We start from the raw sequence: 18290 nt of genomic DNA, 5'->3' as shown, positions 1-18290 counted from the left end.
ACTGATCTGTTGCATGTGTACAGCATCTTTGTGTGCAGCATCTTGCAAAGATTTTTATCTGATGGGGAGTTCAGCTCCATAGAATAGACTGTGTAGAGTATGGCTCTCATACTACGTGAAAGGGGGTAAAATTGGTCTGTGATCTTTCATTTTCCAAAGACTTTTATCTGACGTGTGTACGCACCTTTAGGCTTTTGGCAGTGATAGAGGGGAGGGCTTGAGGTGGATGGGCTGCATGTAAGGGTGAGGGGTGTGGTCATGTGGAAGTGTGAGGGGTGGAGGTGCTGTGTGTGGGAAGGGTGCAGTGTGAAGGTGAATGCTCCTCTTCAGTCAGTGTTCACCATCTGGGGAATGGGAGACATACAGAAGCATTGGTGTGGTGTACCAGCGAGACGCACACACTCTCTATGATGCGGAGAGGAGGGATGATGGTGCTGCTTCCGGCGAACAGGGTAAGGAGGGGAATAATTTGCAGATATTTTAGCAGTGTACCAGGGCGGCTGTACATGCGATACATTCTCAGAAGAGACTGCCCTGACCGGTCACCTCTGACTATTTCAATCTATGGTGTCTACAAAGTGGAAAAAAACTGCTGTCCTCCCAATCAAGCTTGAGGGATTTCCCTATGAGGTTTCCCGCTCGGTCCACTAGACTGGAGTAACGACCATTTGATCTCTGTTTTTAGGGGTATGGGAGGGACAGTGATCTTGGGGGACATTGAGTAGCTTATATTGGATTGTTTGTACAATAAAGCTATGACCTTTTATACGCAATTTGAATCACTGTACAATTAGGCCTTGTTGACATCATAAATCACAATCGCTGATGCCAGCATCTTGCTTTTATTTTTTTACTTTTTTTTTTTTTTTGAACAATTTTTTTTTCTTTATCATCTCCTGGCGCTTACCTGCGCTTTAGCAATTTTTTTTGTAAAGTGCTTTTATAAGTGCTTTTGCAGAGCGATTTCTTTTTTTCATTTCCTGACATCAGTCAGGAAGTGAACCCTTGCAGCCGGAAATGAATAAATACAATTATATATATTCATTCATGAAAGTGATGGGCTTTGAGATTTCCCTATACTTTCCATTGAGGCAAAACCTCCTGAAAATGGTACAGGCAGCGCTTTGGTGAGCAGGTCGGAATCGAACCGCTCAGATGCGAACTCTCTCATAGGGAATCATTGCACAAGACTTTTTAGGGAAATTTTAAAAATCACCAGCGCTTAAAAACAAAACAAAAAAAAAACCTCTGGGTGTGAACAAGCCTTAATGGTTACTGGCTTTGCGTTTTCTGTACGGTATCTCCTGCAATTTCCTTTACTGTTACTGTGATATCTTTAATTATAGCGGACCTGAAGTCAGAACTCCTCTCTGCTCTAAGGGTGCGTTTCCACTAGTGCGGTGGGAAATCGCCGCGGATTCTCCGCGGACGAATTCGCATGCAGGAGCGAAATCGCATGCGGTTGTATGCGAATTTTACCGCGAATTCGCATACGATTTCGCATGGATGACGCAGTGTGCGAATTTAACCATGTCAGTGCCTGTGTGCTTTTTCATTGATTCCATGCGAAATTGTATGCAAATTCGCATGAAAATTCGCATGAAAAAACACCATGCGAATTCCCTATTAAATACATTGTATGCGAATCGCTTGCGTGTGTGCGGTGTCCGAATTCGGATGGCTCTGCTGAGCAGATTTTTCCTGCACAAGAAAACGCTCCGTTTTCCTGACAAGTGGACACAGGCTCATTCACTTTTATTGGATATGCGAATTTGCATGCGGGGAACGCATGCGAATTCGCGTTAGTGGAAACGCACCCTAAAAGATACACAACAGGATAATAACCTTTAAACAAAAAAACATCTCTTTGTTACAGCTGCTACAAATCCTAAAATAAATGTACACAGTTTCTACTTTTGATTCATGGAAGCAGAAATCTTTACAGCCTGTGCTTTCAAATGGGCTTATCTGCCATAGGCAGTCATGTGACACAGGAGAGGCTCAAATTACAACTCAATGAGGGGGAATTAAACAGGCTAAACTCTCAAAATGTATTCAGGGTGCATTTCTCTATGTTTTCCTTCTGTCCTGTGCAAGAGTTCAGGTCCACTTTAAAGGGGCTGTGCCTCCTGGTTTCTGGTATACACAGGTCAGTATTGTATATTTGAAGCAGTATTGTCGCCATAAAAATCACACTTCAACAGCAACTGGTCTGAGTGTATTAAGTGATAAAGATGCTAATACTGCATTCACAACTTTTTCTGCTGTTTGGCATTATCACATACCTTAGGAACACTGGCCCTTTAGTAGTCAGTGCCATTAAGTTGCATGCTGGGGGTTCTTTTTATCTATAATCTATTCCTCCTATAATCTATTTGCCTGCCTAGCTGCTTAGCTGAAACATGATCGTCTGCTCACTTGTGTTTACAAGCAAGGCTGAGGTGACTCAGCGACTGGGGGAGAAAAGAAAAAAAGTTAAGGGAAGAAATGACATCAGTATTTGCCTCAAACTGTGGGAAAAAGACATGGTTCCCACCAGCAACAGGATTCTCTTCATTTACTATATAGCATTGACTGAAATCAAAATGTGGACAGTATAATACATGTGTTATGTAAGTAGATCAAGTATTTATCTACTTATACATGCGTTTTTTGTTTTTGTTTTTTTTTTTTACCTGGCATAGTATGGCTAATCCTCCTGCTTTAAGCAGTTATCAGCCTTTTGGGGGACATACTGGGGGATGAGTAGAGTAAGGTGTCCTGTGGAATGCAGCGTTGTGGGAAGCATGTTACACTGCCTAGAAACAGCATCACATTTCTTCCTTGTAGACACCAGGGTCATTTGATGGCCTCTCAGTGATTAGAGTCTTAAGCTGGTCCTACACTGGTGGACTTTCTCCCCACGTTCCCAAAACATTAGTATTATTGATTTAGAAAGCACCAACATACTCCATGGCGCTGTATTAAATAAGAAACAAAAATATATATCTCTCTTATCCACATCTGATCAGAGAGGGTTCTGTCAGTGCCACGCACTGCACATCGATTTTAATACATTTCAGCATGGACTGCCAGGCAACTGGTATTGCTTAAAAGGAAATAAATATGGCAACCTCCATATACCTCTCACTACAGTTCTCCTTTAACCACTTGCCGACCGCGCACTCATAACGCGTGTCGGCAAAGTGGCAGCTGCAGGACCAGCGATGCACATCTGCGTCGCCGGCTGCAGGCTAATTAATCAGGAAACATCCGCTCGCGCGAGTGGCTGCTTCCTGTCAATTCCCCGTGGGGGGGGGCTCCGTGAATAGCCTGCGGGCTGCCGATCGCGGCTTGCAGGCTAAATGTAAACACAAGCGGAAATAATCCGCTTTGTTTACATTTTTACAACGCTGCTAACAGTAGCAGTGTTGTACTAGATCAGCGATCCCCGGCCAGTCAGCGGCCGGGGATCACTGTCACATGACAGGCAGGAGCCTGTTAGAGGCTGCACAGGACAGATCCGTTCCTGTGCAGCCTCCGATCTCCGGGGCAGGGAGGGAGAGGGGGAATCCTGACGTGGAGGGGACTTTGAGGTGCCCCCGCCACCCACACGCATGCAGGAGCAATCAGACCCCCCCCCCCAGCACTTCATCCCCCTAGTGGGGAAAAAAGGGGGGCGATCTGGTCGCTCTGCCTGTTATTTGATCTGTGCTGGGGGCTGTAGAGCCCGCCCAACACAGATCTTAGAAATCAGCACTGGTCCTTAAGGGGGGGTAAAGGCTGAGTCCTGAAGTGGTTAAATTAGAGGAACATATTTGTTACATGCCCAGAGATTACCTAGCACAGGGATTGCCGTCTTTCAGCTTCTCCCTGCGCCCAGATCATTATGCAGCCAGAACATACATATGCCAGTGAAGTGCTCTCACACTCACCTCTCCAGCTACCGCACTCTTTCCTTTATGTGTCCGTCATCTCCCAGCGCATGTAGTGACCCGGCAGCATGTATGTACACGGCCGGATCATAGGATCACTACAGGCCCTGGGACATGATGGCAGCACAGGAAGGAGCGTGCTGGCTGGAGAGGTGAGTGTCGGGGTGCTTCACTGCGCTAATACTCTGCATGGGGCCCTGGAGAGTAGCATTAAAGTGGATCCGAGATAAACTTTTACTCATTGCATAATTGTGTTCCTTAGGTATAGTTTATAGGCCATTCTTTAAGCCAAATACTTTTTTTTTTTTAATGGTTTTAATACCCTAATTCCCTATAAACTAAACAAGCCTCGACCACAGCTCCTCCAGCGCCTTGGCACTCTCAGCCTTAGTAGCAAGGGCTTATGGGAGCTCAGTCTGGGCAGGAGGAGGTGTTACTAGCCAGAGATTTTAGAGGCAGAGAGGAGGAGGGGGGGGGGAATTAGTTTTATTCACAGGCGGAGGGGTGGAGATACAGAGCAGTTTGCCTGTGTGTAATGTTTACAAGCCAAGTAGAACATGGCTGCTGTCATTGTATCACAGGAAGAAATAATAATATTCTATTGAAGCTGTTTGCAGCAAGATTTGCTGTGTAAACTGTGTAAACTTTAGATAAGATATGTAGACAAGTTAAGGTAGCCATACACTGGTCGATTTGCCATCAGATTCGACCAACAGATAGATCCCTCACTGATCGAATCTGATCAGAGAGGGATTGTATGGCTGCCTTTACTGCAAACAGATTGTGAATCGATTTCAGCCTGAAACCGTACGGCATGCTTCACTTCTTCCTGTCTGGGGGAAGTTTAAACAGTAGAGCGCCCTCTACTGTTTAAACTTTCTGCCGGGACAGGAAGAAGTGAAGCATGCTGGACCCGGAGACCAGACCAGAGCGGAGAAGACAGCGGAGACCTGGGGAGTCGTGGCGGCGGAGCAGGTAATGTATTGCAGCTGTATTGCGTCGGTCGTCGGGCACTCAAACGCCGCTAGTGACGCGCTCCCTACCCACGGGCGATCGACGGTAATTTCCCGCTCGGAGCGATCGACGGGATCGATCTATTTCGGGGCGAAATGGATCGAAATTTAGTGTGTAGCGTGAACGATGTGACAGCAGATTTGATCCCGGTGGTCGAATCTGCTGTCGATCGGCGGGAAATCGGCCTAGTGTATGGCCAGCTTTACTTGTTATAGTTAGTTTTTCATCTTGGATCCGCTTTGGGGGGGGAGGTGGCACTTCAGTGGCTCTAGCCGCCCCCCACCTACATAATGCTGCACCTCTGACTGACCAGCAATATAAAGACTCCTGCCCGATTGGTGATGCTAGTTATTTTCTGATGGAAATTGATCTGAATGATGATCAGGCGGCATGTTGGGACAACAATCTTCTGTAGATTCGATCACATTGGTTTGGCTCCCAGCGATGTAGCCCATATCTGCTAACATCATAAGCATGCTCTTCTGAATGGGAACTTATTTAGTATTTGTATAGCGCCAACATCTTCTGCAGCGCTGTACAGAGTATAGTGTGTTAATTAACTGTCTGAGGGGCTCACAATCTAATCCCTACCATAGTTATATGTCTATGTATGCATCATGTAGTGTATGTATTGTAGTCTAGGGCCAATTTTAAAGTGGATCCGAGATAAACGTTTACTCATTGCATAATTGTGTTCCTTTCATATAGTTTGTAGGGCATTCCTCAAGCCCCATACTTTTTTTTGTTTTGTTTTTGTTTTAATACTCTAATTCCCTATAAACTTAACAAGCCTCGCCCACAGCTTCTCCAGTGCCTTGCCACTCTGAGACCCATGCAGCAAGGGCTTATGGGAGCTCAGTCTGGCCAGGAGGAGGAAGAGGAGGAGGTGTTACTAGCCAGAGATTTCAGAGGCAGAGGGGAGGCGTAGAGGGGAGTGAAGTTTTCACTGGCTGAGGGCTGGAGATGCGGAGCAGCTTGCCTGTGTGTAATGATTACAAACAGAACATGACTGCTCTCATTGTATAAAGAAATAATCATATACTGTTGAAGCTGTTTGCAGCTAGATTTGCTGTGTAAACTATCTAAACGTTAAGCTATATAGACAAGTTACTTGTTCTAGTTAGTTTTTCATCTCGGATCCGCTTTAAGTTGCTTTCTTATTATTGTGTATTTATATAGCTAAAGCATCTACCGCAGCGGTTTTTACATAGTGTATTTAACCTTGTCACTAACTGCCCCTCCAAGGAGCTCACATTCAAATTCCTACCATAGTCATTTATTGTACTATGTTCCTATAGTAGTCTTGGGCCAATTTTAGGGGAAAGCCAATTAACTTATCTGTATGTTTTTGGGATGTGGGAGGAAACTGGAGTGTCCAGAGGAAACCCACGCAGACACAGGGAGAACATACAAACTCTGTGCAGATAGTGCCCTTGCTGGGATGTGATCTGGGGACCCAGCACTGCAAGGCGAGAGAGCAAACCACTACTCCACCGTGCTGCCTGTATGATGATTGTACTCGACTGCTCTACTCCTTTCTCAGTAGCACTCTGCTCAGTGCCAAATCAACTGACTGGATAGAACACTCTAGGCTAGTGATGGCTAGCCTGAGCACTCCAGCTGTGGTGGAACTACAAGTCCCACGAGGCATTGCAGTACTCTTGCATAACTCGGAGGGGCAGAGGCATGATGGGATTTGTAGCTTTTTAACAGCTGGAGTGCCAAGGTTAGCCATCACTGCTCTAGGCAGTTGTTAATGTTATACTTTGGTGTTATGGCACTGCTAGTCCCGTAGGGATGTAGCTGAAAGTGTCTAAAAAACACCTGATTGGTGATCTATTTTTTGTTAAAGTGGATCTGAGATGAACTTTTACACATTGCATAATTGTGTTCCTTTCCTATTGTTTATAGGGCATTCCTCAAGCCAAATACTTTTTTTGTTTTTATACTCTAATTCCCTATAAACTAAACAAGCCACGCCCACAGCTTTTCAGAGAGCCAAGGCACTTTCAGACAGTAGCAAGGGCTCATGGGAGCTCAGTCTGGGCAGGAGGAGGGGGAGGTATTACTGGCCAGAGATTTCAGAGGCAGAGGGGAGGAAGGAGGAGGGGGGGAGGGGGATTAGGTTGGTTTTTTTTTTTTTTTGCTCAAGATGAAGATAAGCCTGCCTCTGTGTAATGTTTACAAACAACATGGCCGCTGTTGTATCACAGGAAGAAATAATCATTTTCTATTAAAGCTGTTTGCAGCTAGAATTGCTGTGTAAACCATCTAAACTTTAGATAAGATATATAGACAAGTTACTTGTTATAGTTAGTTTTTCATCTCGGATCCGCTTTAACTTCCCTTTAATCTCTTCTTTCTAGATAAAGTATGTCAGGCGGCGAATGCCTTCGGAGTACATAATGAACCCGGAGTTTCTGAAGGAGTTCATTATCATGTATCGCTCCTTTCCGTGCCTGTGGAACATCAAGTTTGCAGACTACTCAAACAAGCAGAAGCGGATGAAGGCCTACGAGCAGCTGGTCCAGCTCTGCCGCACTGTGTGCCCCACAGCCAATGTCCAGTTTGTAAAGCACAAGATCGCCAACCTGCGTACGGTCTTCAAAAAGGAGTACAACAAGGTCCAAATGTCCATGAAGACAGCGGCCTGTGCCGCCGATGTCTACGTTCCACGTCTGTGGTATTTTGACCTGCTGAAGTTTACTCTGACCCAGGATGCTCCAGATGACCCCAGTGCCCAAAACATACCTGTGCCCATCATTCCGAGGGTGGTGAGCCTGGCCCGGGCCCCAGATCAGCCCGAGCCCCAAATGGAGGAAGAAGTAAAAGAGAATCATGAAAATTTGGAAGAATCGACAAACGCATCTCAGGTAGAAGCTGAGTGAGGTGGTTAAGGCTGGTTTCACAGTGGGACGTTACAGGCGCACGTTAGAGCAGCCTGTAACGCACCCCACCGCACAGCAATGAAAAATCAATGGGCTGTTCACTGTGCCCACGTTGCGTTACAGTGTAACGCTGCGCCATGATATAACCTACTGCATGCAGTACTTTGTAAGCGGCAGAGCCGCGTTAGACTGTTTGCACATGCTCAGTAACGTTGGGGAGGAGCGGAGAGTGGCCTGGCACATGGCTAATTAATATTCACTGCACGTTGTGACGCACGCTCTGTGCGGCGATTGGCCGGCGGACCACGTGATGCCGCATGCGTCCAAGAGTGCGCATCACGGCATCACGGACGCCAGAGTGAGCTGCACAACGCGGCTCACTCTGAGGTCCAAAGCAGAGAGCACCAGGCGTTGCGTTAGGGGCACGTTGTGCGACCATAACGTCCCCTAAAACGCAACGTCCTGGTGTGAAACCAGCCTAAAGAGTTACTAAAGCTATAAAAAAGGAATAAAAATAATTTTAAATTACCTGGGGCTTCTTGCAGCCTCCTGGCGTCATCCTGTGCCCTCACCGTCCTTCCGAGTTCCTCTATCAAGCAGCAGCGATCCCTGCAAAGCTGGCTGGTCGGCGACTAAGCCACACTCACCCTGATCGTTCTCCCAAGCGCATGCACATTAGCAGATTTTGCATGCAGAACACTCCCAGCATAGGGAGCACGGTGAGGAGGCACATGGCCGGCCAGCTTTGCGGAGGTCGCCACTGCTGGGTGGAGAGAGTTGAAAGGACGGCACAGGATGTCTCCAGGGGGCTGCAGGAAACCCCAGGAAAGTTATGCTAGCTGCGCTTGATGCATTTTTTCAGTCTATTTTCGGTCCGATCGATTTTCCACTCTATTCTTTTATCTTTTCTTATCAATTTCCATTCACTTCTATGATAAATCGAGCGGTAAAATGAACAAAAGTAATATCGGACATGTCGGAAATTATCGAACGCAAAAACACATCGTTTGTACCTACCATTACCCTCCTTTTTATTTATTTTTTATTTTCACTTTTTAAAAAATTTCTTTTAAGTTGTGGTAGGATCTTAGGAGCCACGTCTCCAATATGCCTGAAAGAAATTTACAACTGAATTACTGTATGTTCCTGTATTTACCAATAGAGGGCCAGGTTCAGGTGGCTCCTTAGGGCCCCGGCCTATTCGCTTTTCAGCAACATGCTGAAAAGAAGACAGAAGCGCACAACTGCATTAGTGGGCTCAGGCCCTTAGAAAAAGCTTATCCAGCCAGGGGTCCATGGAATCCCAGGGTTCCTTGAGGACTCTGTAGGGGTTCCCTAGCATTTTTATCTCAGTGAGAGAATCCTCAGGAGGGGGTGCCGGCTCAGCTGGTGTGGTGCTAAAATGTCCAGTGGTACCTCAATGGTTCATCTGAGTCCTCTTCATTGGTTTGTTTATGCCAAATTCCAGCCTCGTACGTGTGCACCACTGGCACACTGGTCATGTAAATGCTTAGGTGACTCTAAACCACATAGCCTCTGACCTTTTTTCTTTTTATATAGTCTAGGTCGTCTGTAAAATCTTGCTGGTGCATGAATATAATTGCTCCTTCTTAATAACAATGGACTTTTCTGAAGTCCAGGTGATCCACACCGTTTGCTCTCAAATCACTATGGGTCCGAAAAGGACTTGGCACCTGTGCTGATGTGAATTTGCATTTGTATCCCTTTGCCGTGCCATGTCCGGACCGGCTATGGGGTTTGGATGTGCGGATGCTGGAAACAGCACGCAGTTTTTTTTTGTTTTTTTTTTGCCCACACACAATTCAGATGCAGCCTATTGATTTCAATAGGCTGCAATTCCACATCCGTAATCACGTTCTGAAAACTAGCGCGATTTGTGACTGGTGGAAATGGGTCCTTTTTCTCGTTCTATAGGTTTTGGTACACCCCTGAAAACCTTGCAAAGAGAACAAAGATAGACACCTAGAGCCACATATAGTGTAGTATGTAGTGGTAATGTGGGATGAAGTTGGTAGAGTAAATACAAATATACTCATAAAGCAGGGTCACCTCAAAGACCACCACTGTAATAGCAGGTGGGGAGATTAGACCTGTCCTCACTCAGGTTTAAGAGGTTGCTCTCCGTAGATCAGGAAAAAAGGGGATGACACCCCTCCACCAAGGGGGAACTTATAACAATGTAACAGGGATACAGAGGCACCAGAAGAATAAAAATGTCTAACAAGTTTAAAATTTGTGGAGGCAGTGGTAGGCTTACCTCCTCCAAAGAGACACAAGATATGCCAACAAAGTTTAGCAGAACAAATTTATTTACATACTGCAGGGGAAAATGCAACGCGTTTCACAGGTATGACCCGGCTTCATCAGGCAATAGGTAGGAGTAGGTACAGTGCAGGTCTGTAGCTGGGCCAAGTGCCTTTGTAACTTTTTACACATTTTTATTCTTCTGGCGCCTCTGTATCCCTGTTACACCCCTGAAAACCTTGTTGGCCTTTTGCCTGCCATACTTTGAAGACTTGGAAAAGCCCTGCCTTGTAACTTGCAGTTACTGCCTTTCTTTCTCATATTGGGCAGGATTCACAAAGCTTTATCATCTGGTTTCCTGTTTTCACCTCATCTATGTTATATTTTTAAGCTGCAAAAATATAATATAATTATGGTAAGAAAAGTAATATTGGAATGAAGTTAATCAGGAAGAACATGTTTTGAGTGATTATTTTGCTTGTAAATGTGCTGGAAGGTTATTTTTATCAATTAGGTGATCAATAAGACATGTATGAGAAGGTTTGGGAATAGAGCCTATTATAGTCTACGTTTACTATTTATTTTAGGTTCTTCTTTTTTTGTAATGGTTTTCCTTCAGTATAATCTACTGTAGTTATGGTAAACTCTGCTATAGTAAACATTCAAGTATAGTAAACTAAATGTCCAGGTCCGGCCAAGCCCCCATTATAAGTATATTGGAGTAATGCCGGGTATAGAAAACCCTGAAATAATAGAACTTTTGTTATAGTAAACCTGTTTTTTTGGCCCTTGCGGTATTATGTGTACTTGGAACTGGGTGACCACATATGTCAGTCGGTGATCTGTGGGAGGGCTGGCAGCAAATTGTATCTGCTTCCTATCTGCACAATACTCTGGGCCTGTGTGAATTACCTCAAAAGCACCAGCCAGTGAGACGTAAGCTTCCTGTAAGCTGCTGCCTGAATTTCTGATATAGTAAACTAATTTTCACGGTCCCCTGGAGTTTGCTATAAAGGGATTATAACCGCCCTGGGCAAACTGCGGCCCGTGAGCTGTTCATCCGGCCCACCGTAAGGCGGCCGGATTCCTCTCTTCCCCCTTCCTGCAGAGTGGTGAACAGAAGAATACGGAGGGTTAAAACGAAGCCACTTGCGGCATCCTGCGTCACATCTCCATGGCAACAAGGTGTCCCATGATGCGCCTTCAGGACGTGTCATGTGATGCCCTGTTGCCATGGAGACCTGACTCAGGAAGCTCTTTCGCTCGCGATTCTGCAGGGAGGGAGCAGGGGGAAAATTTTAGGAATGCGGTCCGCAGCATGCGACCCGGGCCGTGCAAAGTTTGCCCAGCCCTGCATCATACTGTATATAGCCTAGAAATTCTCAAGACTTCTTGCTGAGTTATGCCCAAGAGCTTGCATTATTGACATCATTGCTGCTATAAATCTTTAGTTTTCACTGGGCTACTGGTGGACCAATGACGTACCCCCATGATTTCTGTTTGCACACTGTACTGGGTTTTGCGGGTTTGCATATTTTATGCTAGATTAGACATGTTGCCTATTTGGGTTAGAAAAGTCTTGAAGAAGAAATCTCCTAACCATAGATGTGCTTGTTAACTTTAGGTGACCAGCAACAGCCAGTCAGACGATGTGGAGTTTGAGGTCCATGACGAGATTATGGCTACCATCCGACGACAGAGAAACAGGAAAAAAATGTACGCCACTCATACTGAGGAAGAGCTAGGAGAGCGGCTGCTGACTCAAGCCACGGCACTTCTCACCAAGAGCACCGATGAATACGACGCCTTCGGCATCATGATCTCGTCCAAGTTACGCAGGATGGACGAGCAGCAAAGACTGCTGGCCGAGGTCCTCATCATGGACGTGTTATATAAGGCCATGCAAGGCCAGCTGAATGAGGAATCTTACCTTATGCAGTACCCTCAACAGTGCTACCAGGACCAGTCCACCAGTTGACTGCTATCCTTCTCCAGCTGTGCCTGTGCTGACCAAATAGCCCTCACTGGCACTCCTGCTTCTTAAACAGGTCCTCCTGGAAAGAGTGACGTGCTTTCAAAGTTACTAATGACTCGGAGGGCTTTGGAGGTTTACCACCCTTTGACTTATTAACCTGAAAGGAGTGGGATACGGCCATACTGGTATCCTGTCTTTTGATGTGCTCTTTACCTGGCGCTTGTGCTGATCTTGGGTTTCAGTCTTGTCTCAGTCACACACCTGCTACAAGCAAGCAGCTAGCGGAGTCAGAACGCCTGGCCTGCATGCTTGTCTTCATTGATTGAGGCAGAAGAAATAACAGGCTAATGATCAGCGCAAAGCCAAGCAAACGTCATTTCTAACAGGAAGTCAACAGTGCCACCTCCCATGGTCTTCTCTCCTCAGGATTCTGTTAAAGTCTTAGTGTACTTATACTTCAGTGTGTTTGAAATGAGGCGCTGATCACTAATCTAGTATACACACATTACTGATTTTTTTTGTTTTAAAATGCTTATGTGTTACCGCCATTGTTTAGTTTCACAAATGGTTCATCACTGTTCATATTCCCCAGGGAGAGACCACAGATTTATGCTTCTGCCACTGTTGTGCACTCTCGGCCGCCGCAGTGCATGCTGGGAGATGTACTTACATCAACGGACTACATTTTTTTTGCATGCGTTGCACAGTTCGGTCCTGTAGGTGAGCAATGGCGCTCACCCCACCCCTAACAGCACACTGAGGGAGGTTAGTTTTATAATTTTTCAGCTCCAGGTGCTCTGGTCGCTTTAAATGTTGGGTGTAAAGTTAAGCAAACTATTGGGTTCCTATAAGTTTTCCAAAGCTCTCGTTGCCTCCACTTCCTCGCTTTGATGCTCCCATGGCCGTGCATGAGCTCATACACAATGGGCATATTCAAGTTTTGAACCATGCCTGGCCTTTAAACATGAATGAGTGCATTTTTACTGTGCATGCATGACTTCAGAAACTGTAGGGGGCAGACCTACCATGAAGCCACCTGAATCGCGATTCAGGAGGTATCTGGACAAATAGTTTGGGCCACTCGGAGCCTGCCTCTTCTCAGTTTTCCTGTCGCACACACTACCCTCTTTATCTATTGGTCCCCGCATCTCCATCCTCATTCACCGTGTGGCACCAAACCAGCCAATCACAGCCGCCTGCTTCTTTTGCTAACTGGAGCTGATGGTCTCCTGGGCGGGACCACGGCACTGTCATTCTGCCAATCACTGCACTCCATCAGTAGCAGTGACATCTGATAGGTCACCGCTACTGATCGAGTGCAGTGATTGGCCCAATGACTATGCCCTAGTCCCGCCCACGAGACCATTAGCACCAGTTAGCAATAGGAGCAGCGGGCATCTGTGATTGGCTGGTCTGGTGCCAGCACCCCCGTCTGTTTAATTGCATGGCAAAGCTTCACCTTTCACTGGCCATGATGATCTCACGCCGGTGATTAGTTTATACCGGCCATGCGCAGTTCGTAATTTTGTGTATACCCGGGTCAAATGCCCTTGCCAGTGAATGTCCAGGACCTCATGAACTACACATACAGGAATGGGAGGGACCTCGTAAGCAATGAGCATCAGTAACAGCTTAGCCAAAGAACTTTTACTGCAGTGTAGGTTTGCTTTAGCATCGAGGTATTATCAATAATGCAAGTGTATTGTATTACTAATCAGAACCCCATTGTAAGCACACTTAAGTATAAGTACACTAAAAAGTGGCCATTCACTACAGCAAATGCTCAATCTCCCTTTGGCAGTGGACTGAGGAAATGAATCTGCTTTGCACAACACAAATGTGGTTTGGAGCTCTGCCACTCCTAGCTGTACTGCTGAAAGCTAACGCACTCTCGCTCTCCCCTCTCTCCCATCCCTGTGTCACCTCTCTCTCTTTCTCGCTCACTCTTCCTTATGCATTGGTTTGATGATTCCCAAAGAGACTTTACCACTTGCACAGGCCTCAATTGTCTCCTGTGGAAGTTAACAAGTGAAGTCTAGTACACACCTTCAATTTTTATTGGCCAATCACGGACACATTTTTATTACTTCCATGTAGTATTGGAGCTTACCTACACAGTCTTTCATAGTATCTAAAATCAATTGGCCCTCATACTATGTAGAGATTGAGGATCGGAGGGGCAGAATGGAGAACGGGAGGAGTGGTGAGCTCTCCATACATGCCTGCTCCACCATGTTTCTCAGTCATTTTGGCTCTACGGGCCAAAATGTGAGTATCGCTGTTACAGGGCCCTCTGATGATCTTCTGTCTAGGATCTAATAGAGTAGCTCTCACCAATTCTGGCCATTTTCTACTCGCTGTGCAAAGTAGCTGAATGGGTGCTCTCTAAGTACGTTGAAGGCGTTACACCCTTTCCTGGAGAACCTCTTTAGCCTCCCCTTGAAAAATGACAATGGATCAAGTTGAACTTTTTTCTATTTTCTTGCTTCCTTACTGAGAACATTAGATGGTAGACACCACTGTGAACCGTAGTCTCCTTAAAGGGGTAGTCCATCCAAGTGTAAGGTTTATTTGTGGGTTGAAAGCCAATGCGTTGAATTACACTCTAGGTTGTTCTATTTTGCGGATGCTTCAGCGACGAGACCTAACGCCTGCGTGTTAACTGCTGAAACTGCGGCAGTTGCGGGACCCCTTCATGATGCCTGCGTCGGGTGTGCGGAGCTGAGGACACGGGGGGAAGAGAATCTGGTCTCTGTGGTTCCTAAGAAATTAAAGTGGACCTGAACTCTTGCACAGGACGGCAGGAAAACCTAGAGAAATGCACCCTGTATGTATTTAGAGAGTCTAATTCCCCCTCATCTGTGACTAATCACAAGTGTAATTTGATCTCTCGGCTGTGTCTGCTCAAGAATCTCGGCAAAGCAGCTAATTTGGAAACACAGGATGTTAACCCTAGAGAGGAAGTTCTGAGTTCAGGTGTGCTTTAAGTATCCGGGGGATTCAACACATTGGCCTTCACCTCCATTTGAAGTATCTGCTCGGGGTGGGCACCAACATTGAAAAACGTATCCAAAGATCTCCCCCTGGTTTCTCTTAAATTTGAGCTTCTATTTTTTACTTTATATATTTCTGCCTTTAAAAGAAGAAAGTACACCAGCAAAACAAGTATGTAAATTTAATATATATCAGAATAGAGTAACTTTAGAGCTATAGATCACATAAGGGATAAAAAAACAAGTAGGGAAAGTAGTCACTGTGCTTTTTATTTCAATTGTTTGATTTTCAAAGAACTTAGGAAAACCACATTTCTTTTTGTTTTTGTGAAGGTATAAATGAAGTCTAACTAGTCAGATATGGACTAGTTGTTTTTCCTTTAAAGCATGATATATGTGCCATGCCCCCTGCTTAATTTTAAGCCCGACTTGCTTTTTTGTATGCATGTTTGCCTTGGCCTTGCTAGGAGGTTAGGTTGTGGGAGAATTAGGTTGTGCTGTTCAAAGAAGTGAGATGTAAAACTGGAGAAAGATACAAAAGCTAAAACTGAGATAACCCCCCCCCCCCCCCCCCCCAATCCTGATTTTTGCCTTTAGGAAAACGTTTGAATAAAAAAAGCATGCTGTTTGTTGATCCTTCTGGACTGGACTTCCCTGGTTTCCATAGTGACCTTCCTAGTTACTGAGCATGTTCAGTAACCTATAACTGAACTCCCAAGACTGCAGACAAAATTATGCTATACTTCAACTGCTATTTGGATACAGACTGTATCTGAAAACCTTATGCTACCTCAAAAATAGTGTAAAAGTGACCCTCAGTGATGCAGTGCTTCCACATAAAAGGATTATTCCAGCAGGGGACAGGTGAGATATTATCACCATCATCCTACTTTTGTCAGCTTCACATACCTACAAGGGGCGGGCCAAAGACCAGGCCTGAGTTGCTTAGCACCTATGCACATAACAGCAGTCACACCACAGACAGGATGTTCCAGCACTGAGCACTAGACTGTTTTGCAGAGCAGCAGTAATCCTGGGAGTTACTGTTTGTTTTTTTTTGAAGTCCAGATAACACCCATTTCTAAAAGATAAGTATTGTATGGAGTTCTCCTTTAAAATATAACTGAACTCCAGGTTGTTATAATTTTTTTAATCAAAAGAAATTTGCATGTCCCCCTCCCTCATTCCTCAGATATCGTCACCTCCTTCCTGTCAGTTTACAGACAAGAAGTGGGAATATCTGGGGACTGGAACTACACAGACACAAAGTAAAGGTATATAGCTAATCGTGCTACAGAGGAGAACATACAAATGTATTTTAATTTTTTTTAAGGACATTCAGACTATAAAGCACCAGTACAGGCACAGTCTTAGAAGCATTTGCTGTAACAATTCTTTTTATATGTACAAATTGTATGTAAAATATTGTCTTTGCACAATACAAAAGGAAATGCTGCATCAAGCCACAGGCCCTCAGCGACTAACAGCTGCATGCTCACTCCTTATTTCCCATTCAATCTACATCAGTCCCCTTCAGTTACATAGGTATGTAGGGGAAAAGTGATTGCTTGGTCAGTTGAATCACACCTTCCTGCTGACTGATCACTTTTTATGGCTCCCAGTCTGTAGAAGTGGGGTGTGGCTTCAGACTGACTGGGGCTGGGCTGAGCACTCAGTTGTAGTTCACTGAGGAGGACAAGAGGATCTGTGATATGACGCAGCAGACATTTTCCTTTTTTTATTGCATAAATAAATTAAAAAAACTAGGCCTTAAAGAGAACCCGAGGTGGGTTTGAAGAATATTATCTGCATACAGAGGCTGGATCTGCCTATACAGCCCAGCCTCTGTTGCTATCCCAAACCCCCCTAAGGTCCCCCTGCACTCTGCAATCCCTCATAAATCACAGCCACGCTGCTGACAAACAGCTTGTCAGAGCTGGCTGTGTTTATCTCTATAGTGTCAGTCTGCTGCTCTCCCCGCCTCCTGCAGAACTCCAGTCCCCGCCTGCATCCCTTCTGATTGGAGGGAAGGGATGGGGGCAGGGACCGGAGCTATGCAGGAGGCGGGGGAGCAGCTGAGACTGACACTACAGATGTAAACACAGCCTCACAGCATGGCTGTGATTTATGAGGGATTGCAGAGTGCAGGGGGACCTTAGTGGGGTTTGGGATAGCAACAGAGGCTGGGCTGTATAGGCAGATCCAGCCTCTTTATGCAGATAACATTCTTTAAACACACCCCGGGTTCTCTTTAACTTGTGCTTTAGAAGAGGTCTGTAGAACTGAAACTTGAGAAAAAGAGTTACATATCTGCGGAAAATTGTATCAGCCGGTTTACTGGTGGTTGGTCATTTTTCTTTAGGAACAAATTATTACTTCAGTCGTTCTTCAGTTCCTGCCCCTGTGGAACTTGTGGATTCCCTTGTCTTCTGGTGTATTGTGGAGGCAAAAGTGGGATCTGATTGGATACTTGGAAGTAGAAGTGGTCACTAGGTAGATGTTCTTGCCCTGCCTACATCCTTTAATTCCCGCTTCCGAGGAGCTTAGAGAATCCTTGGTGTGCTTTTGGAGGCAGAACTGGGATCTGATTGATCTAGGTCACAAGAGCAGGATTTTCTTCAGGCACTTTGATAAGTAATGCCCAACGTTTTATTTTATTTTATTTCATCTTTTACTTGAGTAAAAACAAAAATCAGATTTCTGGTTAACCACCTTCAATGGTAGAAGCCACAAACTACCAAGTCCACTTCATTTCACTCTCTTCCTGGCCTTTGCCAAGAGGCTTTCAAGTCGTAAGCTAGACAACGGTGTTGTTCAATCAAGATTTTCTTTTGTTTCTGTTATTCATTTTTCTCTTTAGGTTTATTTGAGATGTTATTTACTGCCATGTACCTTGATGTAAACAGTATTGAAATTAATAGAGTTCTTGATTTTTCAATAAAAATTTCTAACTTAACATGGATGGTTGTGTTTATTTTGAAGTGAAATTCTTCCTTTGTTTAATACCCAAGGGCCTGAGCCCACTGACGCAGTTGTGTACGCTTTTCAGTTAAACATCAACGTTAGAGATGCTGAAAAGCGGACAGAAGCGGATACAACTGCATCAATGGGCTCAGGCCCTAATACTACACAAATCATTTTGTAATGTAAAGATATTTAAATTACCTTTGCATTTCAGGTGGCAACCAGGTTATACAGTAGGTGTTTCAAAGGGCCTGAAATAGCGTTTTAATCCAAACAT

At 45.2% G+C, this 18290-nt stretch overlaps 1 protein-coding gene across 1 annotated transcript in view; it reads left to right on the top strand.

Moving 5' to 3' along the window:
• LOC137534563 (uncharacterized) overlaps positions 1-16864 on the top strand; it is a 60404-nt gene extending 43540 nt beyond the window's left edge. Inside the window, exons 7-8 of the mRNA XM_068256115.1 lie at positions 7295-7801; positions 11706-16864. Of these exons, the coding sequence (XP_068112216.1) occupies positions 7295-7801; positions 11706-12059 (861 nt within the window). The 3' untranslated portion in view covers positions 12060-16864. The remainder of the gene's footprint in view (positions 1-7294; positions 7802-11705) is intronic.
• The last annotated feature ends 1426 nt before the right edge of the window (positions 16865-18290 follow it).

This window comes from Hyperolius riggenbachi, chromosome 10 (genome assembly GCF_040937935.1).
Source record: "Hyperolius riggenbachi isolate aHypRig1 chromosome 10, aHypRig1.pri, whole genome shotgun sequence".
NCBI classification, from domain to species: Eukaryota; Metazoa; Chordata; class Amphibia; order Anura; family Hyperoliidae; genus Hyperolius; species Hyperolius riggenbachi.
The sequence above is the reverse complement of the archived record's forward strand: the minus strand, read 5'-3'. Positions and strand labels throughout refer to the sequence as shown.